At 41.0% G+C, this 8,740-nt stretch overlaps 1 protein-coding gene across 2 annotated transcripts in view; it reads left to right on the forward strand.

The window, feature by feature from the left end:
- Positions 1 to 796, forward strand: part of smoc1 (SPARC related modular calcium binding 1) — a 195,062-nt gene extending 194,266 nt beyond the window's left edge. For both annotated transcript variants that reach the window (XM_055640814.1, XM_055640812.1), the window contains one exon: positions 174 to 796. In XM_055640814.1, coding sequence (XP_055496789.1) covers positions 174 to 210 — 37 coding nt within the window. In that variant the 3' untranslated portion in view covers positions 211 to 796. The remainder of the gene's footprint in view (positions 1 to 173) is intronic.
- The last annotated feature ends 7,944 nt before the right edge of the window (positions 797 to 8,740 follow it).

Below are 8,740 nucleotides of genomic sequence, written 5' to 3' on the forward strand. Positions count from 1 at the left end.
CCGGGAGGTCTATATGGTGTGGTGTTGGGGGCAAGAAAAAAAAATATATGCAGCAGACTTCCATCATTACAAATGTAAATATAATTTTTATAATGTTGCACTGTGCCACAGATGGTATGCATTTGAGTTGTCAGAACAAATACTAATGTGTTCTTCTTTCTGTTTGTTTCCAGTAGGACGTTTGGTGTGAAGGATACAGTGGAGCATTGAGAGGAGACAGAGGATAGAACAAGTGCTTCTATAAGTGGGCACAACAAAATGGCAATAATCTGAATGCAAGAAGTGTCGCCAAAAGTTTGCACTTTTTAAAAAAAAATGTATACCATTATAGATTGATTATAGAAGAAAGATGCAAGTTTCTAAACAGCTACTGATTTTTTTTTTAAAGAAACTTAAACCTTAGTGGTTTGGACAGAACAAAACTTGAGGAGATATTTAATTGTACAGTTCTGATGTACAGTTGTTGCATCACTGCGTCTGTGGCATTTAGTGCTGCCCATGTCCTTAATCACATACAATGTATGTGTGGTTTCTATAATCAACAGGTTTTTCATTGACAGATTCTTTGTTGCTAATTTTAGTCACATCTTGAGGAACAAAGTATGACTAGTGAAAAAGACTGTTAGAAAAGAAGAGAGCCCTGCTTCAATGGTTAATGGAAACAATGTCTTGTAGATGTCAAAGCTTATGAAAAATATTAAATCTCTGGCTTTTCTTTTTCCTTCATCACAGAAATAATGCATATTGTTTCCCAACACAGTGCATTACTGATTTACTAATAAAACTATAGAACAAAGACCTCGTATGTTTTATTAATCGAATCATTATCCGCACGGTGCCTTGTTCCAGAGTCTGAAAGTTTCATGATGCAAATGGGAGGAAAGGGGGCGGCACGTTGGTGCCGTGGTAGAGTTATGGGGCTGTCCCACTGTACGTGCTAATTCAAGTTCTCCCGAGTTTCCCCTAATTCGAACTCGTATAATTACGGTAATAGCCGCTCGTAGGTACTCGGGGCTCTCGTGGACATTTTTCAACATGTTGAAAAATCTTCACGAGTCTTACCGCGTTTCCCGAGTACCTGCCGTTAGCATTGCAAGCATTACGAGCCGCTAAGAGATGTCCCGAGCTCCAACGTACCCGCTATGTACATTCTACGTGCTTACCACGAGTTTGATTTTATTTTAAACTCGGGAGAGCTCTTGAATTAGGCCATACAGTGGGACAGGCCCTTTATACTACCTTACAATACCAGATTCCCGAGTTTGATCCTGTACGTTCTCCTTGTGATTGCGTGGGTTTTCTCTGGGTGCTCCAGCTTCCTCCCACACTCCAAAGACGTACAGGTTTGTAGGTTTATTTGCTTTGGCAAAATGGCTAATTGTCCCTCGTGTGTAGGATAGAGCTAATGATCGCTGGTCGGCGTGGACTTGGTGGACCAAGTGGGCTGTTTCCGCAGTGTATCTCTTAAACTGAAAGCTAAACCTAAGGTTGAAAAATAAATATTTTAAAATTACTGGTGGAGAATGTTCATGCCAGAGTTTGGGCAACACTGCCCAATGACAAATGTTGGGCTGCTTGCCATTGCTGGAAGCGTGCCTGATGCAAGCTCTGGGAACAGGACATGGAGAGGCCAGACTGCTGCACACCAAGCTTCCAAACGACTATTCCATTTGCCCTTTTGAAAATTGCTTGCGTGTTTGCATCCATAGATAAAAACACGCTCCCATTGCATCCATAGATAAAAACGCTCCCATTAATAATGACGTTTGACTATTCTGTTTTCCTGTGAGATTGCATCTGTAGATAAAGAAACTCTCCTGCTCCTAGAGATGGAAGTGTATTTCTGGAACGTCATATCACTAAAGAAGAATGCTGTCCTGAAATGTAGCCTGACTATTCCTTCCACTGATGCTGCCTGACCTGCTGAGTTCCTCCAGCACTTTGTGTTTTGCTAAAGAATCCAGCATCTGCATTTTCCCATGTCTCTTTTTAATTGCCACGTCTCTAATCCATGATCTGAAGCACGAAGGGACAGTGGCATGAACCTGGTCCTGTATTGACTCGTATGGAATAAGCTTGGCCAGACTCCATGTAGCTCCTGGTGAGACAAGGCTATATTTGCCAGGGTTTGCACTGTTTTAAATGTAATGTTGTGATTCCTTCACATTGTTGCCAACTGACTGGGTATCACGAGGCTGCCATGCCTCTCAGACATTCTGGCTGTTTTATGAAGTAGCTACCAAATTCAAATGGTTACTTTAGTTTAATTTAGTTTAATTTAGTTTATTGTTATGTGTGCTGAGGTACAGTGAACATTTGTCTGTTGCGTGCTATCTAGTCAAAGGAAAGACTATACATGATTACAATCAAGCATCCACAGTGTTCAGACACAGGATAAAGGGAATAATGTATAGTGCAAGATAGAGTCCAGTAAAGATAATACATGATAAAGCGAATGGCGTTTTGTACCAGATGAAATCCAGTAAAGTCCAATTAAAGAGAATCCAAGTGTCTCCAATGAGGTCGATGGTAGATCAGGACTACTGCTTAGTTGTTGATAGGATGGTTCAGTTGTCTGATAATAGCTGGGAAGAATCGGTCCCTGAACCCAGAGGTGTGCGTTTTCATACTTCCATACTTCTTGCCTGATGGAAGAGGGGAGAAGAAGGAGTGACTGTGGTGAGACTGGTCCTTGATTATGCTGGTGGCCTTGCCGAGGCAGCGTGAAGTGTGGATGGAGTCAATGGAGGGAGGTTGGTTTGTGCGACGGTCTGGGCTGCGACAGTGTCTCATGCAGCTTTCATACTGGGATCACAGCAAAATACAGATTTATCGAACACTCCTCCTGACTTCAGAATATTTGCCAATGCTTTACAATCCAGGAAGATCATTTCATGGGCATTACCTGGTATCATGTTGGAGAGCAGCAGCAGTCTGTGCTCAGCAAGCCCTGATGATTGGGAAGGGTGTCAAGGGTTATGGGGAGAAGGCAGGAGAATGTGGTTGAGAGGGAAAGATAACCCTTTACACGTGCAACATGGACTTATGAAAATCAGAGCTCAAAAGCGACAAAACAAAAGAGAGCATGTTGCCTCTGATGGTTCAGTGACCAACAAGAAGGACATTGTTTTTGGAAGCATGGGTTAGCTGGTCTCACCCACAATAGAAACACTACTGCAGCACTCTCTTACTTTCATTGTTCATGGATGGTGCATATCCTGAAACAGCACTCGACAAAGTGGATATACTATTTTGCTGAACCAAATTGGTATTGCATGATAATATTCTATCCAGGCACTGTGGTGGTCTGTCTCACTCACTCTATTCCTACATATTGTGAATATTACCTCTGCCCATCAATGCAGTTGAGGCCCATCTACCATAACATTTCTCTTGCATTTGACCCGCCCAAAGTGCAAAGTAAGCATGCAGATACAGCAGGCAGTGAAGAAAGCAAATGGCATGTTGGTCTTTATAACAAGAGGAGTTGAGTAGAGGAGCAAAGAGGTCCTTCTGCAGTTGTATAGGGCCCTAGTGAGACCACACCTTGAGTATTGTGTACAGTTTTGGTCCCCTAATTTGAGGAAGAACATTCTTGCTATTGAGGAAGTGCAGCGTAGGTTTACAAGGTTAATTCCCGGGATGGCGGGATTGTCATATGCTGAGAGAATGGAGCGACTGGGCTTGTATACTCTGGAGTTTAAAAGGATGAGATGGGATATTTTTGAAACATATAAGATTATTAAGCGTTTGAACACACTAGAGGCAGGAAACATGTTCCCGATGTTGGGCGAGGCCAGAACCAGGGGCCACAGTTTAAGAATTAGGGGTTAGCCATTTAGAACGGAGACGAGGAAACACTTTTTCACACAGAGAGTTGTGAGTCTGTGGATTTCTCTGCCTCAGAGGGCAGTGGAGGCCGGTTCTCTGGATACTTTCAAGAGAGAGCTGGATAGGGCTCTTAAAGATAGCGTAGTCAGGGGATATGGGGAGAAGGCAGGAAAGGGGTTGGGGATGATCAGCCATGATCACATTGAATGGCGGTGCTGGCTCGAGGGGCTGAATGGCCTATTCCTGCACCCTATTGTCTATTGTCTATAAGACTTCGCACTTTCTCAAATTACACTCCATGTGTTATTTCTTTCCTCACTGTCTGCACCTCCAGCATTCTTGCTCTCCCCCTCAAACCACAGCCAATGGCACCTCGAGCACGTTCACAGTCTGGGACCTTTTTCATTGCAAGTTTCAGTACTTGGTGCCCGACACTGGGTGTGCAAACACTAACTGCAGCCTCAGACACAAGTTGAAGTGTAAGTCCCTGGAATCGTGGTAATTCTATATAAATGACTGAAAACAAAGAATAAAACAAAGTGTCCCCATTGCCTCCACTGCCTCCAAGAATTTGGCAGTATCCTCTTTTTAAACTAACCCACCCAAAAGGCAAAATATGGCAGCTGTGTAGGAGGTTGTAAACCATGAGATTACGCAGATGTTTTTCATACTGCGGTTAAGTGCCTTGGAGTAGTGTACAAGATTAAATATTTACCAGATTAAATGAAAGTTTTTGCACTGAAACCAGCTGTGACGTACATGTAGTCTGGTTTTCATAGCATCTTTGTGTTAACCCATCTTGCAGGAGACTTTCAGCATTTCATAAGATCATAGGCATTTGAGCCCTCCTCTGCAGTAATTGTGCTCCAAGTGTAAAAGCCCACACTGTTCCCTCATGGTTCCTCATAACTCGCATCTATGACCCAAAGGCTAAACCTCATTACCTTTTCCTTCACTGCCTCTAGACCGTAAATGGCCACATTACGCAGGTCAGGGGCACAGCTGGTAGAGCCACTGCCTCGGTCCCAATCCGTGCAGAGTTTGCGCTTTCTCTCTGTAACTACATGGGCTTCCACCACATACTGCGGCTTTCACCCACCTCTCAAAGACGTGCGGGTTGGTTGGTTAATAGAAACATAGAAACATAGAAAATAGGCACAGGAGTAGGCCATTCGGCCCTTCGAGCCTGCACCGCCATTCAATATGATCATGGCTGATCATCCAACTCAGTATCCTGTACCTGCCTTCTCTCCATACCCCCTGATCCCTTTAGCCACAAGGGCCACATCTAACTCCCTCTTAAATATAGCCAATGAACTGGCCTCAACTACCCTCTGTGGCAGAGAATTCCATTGATTCACCATTCTCTGTGTAAAAATTTTTTTTTCTCATCTCGGTCCTAAAAGACTTCCCCCTTATCCTTAAACTGTGACCCCTTGTTCTGGACTTCCCCGAACATCGGGAATGTTGGGGAAGTCATTTGCCACAGTAATTTGCCTCGAGTGAAGTAAGTGGTAGTATCTGAGAAGAGATGATGGGAATGTGGGAAGAATTTGTTTTTTAATCGGGTTAATGTAGGATTGGTGTAAATGAGTAGTTAATGGCCAGCACAGACTCAGTGGGCTGAAGGACTTGTTTCTGTGCTGTATCTCTCTATAACTCCTCTTCTAGTAGCTGACACTGAACAGGGTACACATGATGTCGAGTGCTTAGCACAATGCAATCTGGGTCCTAACTTTCTTTGATGTATACTTCACTGTTTGGCAATGTAGCACAACATCCTAATTGCCTTTACTGTTTTACTCGTTTGCACTGGTAGAACAAATGATTTGGTGTCAAATCAACTGTGTAGTTTAGCTTAGTTTAGTTTATTCTCACGTGTACTGAGGTACAGTGTAAAGCTTTTTGTTGTGTGCTAACTAGTAGGGATGTTACAAAATTTTGAGATTTTAAAAATCAAGCCTGTAATTTATCCCATCAGATAAAGCGTAAAAAGAACTTTAATTTGATACCTAATTCACTTTCATATCTTCAGTATAAAGAAAGTTATGGTCATTTTCATACTCGGAAATTAGCATCTTGTTCCCTATTGCTTTTCCATTGACTTAACACAAAAGCTGTGATCGAGGACAGTCAAAAGCCCATAACCTTTTTAAAAATTAAGAGAACTGAATGGAAATTTGTTATTATAGATTGATGCATTCTGAAACAAATATGAAACATCTTACTTGGATGACCTGAAATTAAAGCATATAATTAGTTAGTTAATTACAAAATTGACCGTTGTGATGGAAATAGTAATAAACACCCAGACTGACTTGAAAATTCAAAAATGTGATAATTTCAAGATTAGAACTTTAATATTATTGTATTAGTGCTGTAAGTCCGTAACAGACAGGTAAAGAAATTAATATTAATCAGTTTCATCAAATCAATTAAATTTATCTAATCAATTAAATTCATCTAAATTCACTTACTAGATCTAAACACCTATCCATTTCTTAAGAAAAGGCTAACATTTTTAAATAGCCTAAGTATCCAAATAACAAATACAAACTGATTCAATTCAAACAAGAATTCACAATATAACATGATTTTTAAATCTCACTGTCATGAATTTATATGCCATATGGAAGGAATTTAATGTTTAATTCCCATAAATTAATCCAGAAACATCCACTCTCAAGATAATCAATATCATTATTTTTTGCACAATACATCGGACTAAAACTGTACTGTGGATATTTAGTATGAAAATATTGATCATGGATAGACAATAACACAAAATATAGATGATTCCGATGTTCTTATGACATGATTGTGCAAAAAAAAAAAAAAAATTGATTATCTTGAGAGTGGATGTTTTTGGATTGTGATCGATTGGAATGTGACCGCTGCCATGATTTAAGCCCCGATATCAGCAGGCAAGACACGGCCGATTCGTATGGGGGCCTAAATAGCATTTTTCCCATCATAAGATTAAAATGAAGCCACACCAAAAAGCAAGATAATATAAGTTAAATAAACGACATAGCTTTTGTTTTGTCCTGCACTTGCGATCCGTGATGTTGAAAATGCTGAAGGCGTTAGAAGTCGCTTTAACTTCAATCCAGTGATGCAATCGTCCAGCAAATTAAAAATAAAATGGGAACGGAAGCATGAACGATTTTTCTTCATCAGCTAGCAGCCCCCCAGAGGAGAAACCAAAGCAGTCATTTCTGTTTGGAGCCAAAGGGGATGGGTGAAGTCCTCAATGAGCATTTCTCCTCTGTGTTTACTGTGGAGAAAGATGTGAAGACTGGGAAACTTGGGCCAGTTAATGGAAATGTCTTGAGGACAGTCAATATTACAATCGAGGAGGGGCTGAACATCTTAAGGCATACGAAGGTGGATAACTGCAAGGGCCAGGAAGCGAGCAGGCAAGATCATTTCTGACCCTTTGCATCCTGGCCACAAACTCTTTGAATCGCTTACCTCTAGAAGGCGACTACAGACTGTCAAAGCTGCCACAGCCAGACATAAAGACATTATCCACGAGTAGTTACTCTACTCAACAGCCAAAAATCTGTAGCCTCCCTTTGATCTGGTATCAAATCAAATCAAATCAAATACGTTTATTGTCATTGCACAACAACTGTACAAAGAACAAAAACACAAACAACCATTGACTCCCATATACCGGCAAGATCAGTAAATTAAATTAATAAAATAAGATTAATAAATAGATAATAGAAATATAAAAAATATTGTGCATTATATTGCCCCACAAATTGATTGATCAATGGTGTTTCATCATTAATGTTTTATTATTATTAATGTTTTGTGTTTTCTGAGTCATTTGTAACTGTCACTGTATGTCAAGTTGTTACTTGTGGGCAGAGCACCAAGGCAAATTCCTTGTATGTGAATACTTAACCAATAAACCTACTTACTTACTTAAATCACACTGGCCTGATCAGATCTATCCAAAGACACTGTGGGAAGCTAACAAAGACATTGCAGGTGCTCTGGCTGAGATATTCGAATCATCATTAGATATGGGTGAGGTACCGGAAGACGAGAGGGTGGCTAATGATGTGCCTCTATTTAAGAAGGGCAGCAAGGAAAAGCCTGGGAATTATAAACCTGTGAGCCTAATGTCTGTGTTAGGCAAGTTACGAGAGTATTCTGAGGGTTAAGATATATATGCGTTTGGATAGACATGGGATGAATATGGACAGTTTTGTACATGAGAGATCATGTCTCATGAATCTGATTTTGAGTTTTTTGAAGAAGTAACTAAAAAGGTTGATGAGGCAAAGCCATAGATATTGTCTATATGGACTTCACTAAGGCATTTGATAATGTTCAGCAAGGTAGGCTGCTCTTGAAGGTTAGATCGCATGGAATCCAGGGAGAGGTAGCTGAATGTGGAGAAAAATGCTGGAGAAACTCAGCGGGTGAGGCAGCATCTATGGAGTGGAGGAAATAGGCAATGTTTCGGGCCGAAACCCTTCTTCAGATAGCCGAATGTTTAGAAAATTGGCTTCATAGAAGGAAGCAGAGAGTGATGGTGGATGATTGTTTTACAGACTGGAGGCCTGTGAATTTAATAGGAACCTGAGGAGCAACTTTTTCAGACAAAGGGTAGTGAGTATATGGAATGAGCTGCCAAGTGAGGTAGTTTGGGCAGGTACTATCACAACATTTAAAATATATTTGGACAAGTACATGGATAGAAAATGTTTTAGAAGGATATGGACCAAACCCAGGCAGGTGGGACTGGTGTAGGTGGGGCATCTTTGTCAGCAATTTACTGTGAAGGTCCTGTCCTGGGTTACACTTCCCAAAATGTCACACCTCACATTTATCAGCATTAAACTATAGTCAGCATTCCTTTGTCCACTTGTCCAACTGACCGACATCCTGC

Source organism: Leucoraja erinacea, chromosome 9 (assembly GCF_028641065.1).
Source record: "Leucoraja erinacea ecotype New England chromosome 9, Leri_hhj_1, whole genome shotgun sequence".
NCBI lineage: Eukaryota > Metazoa > Chordata > Chondrichthyes > Rajiformes > Rajidae > Leucoraja > Leucoraja erinaceus.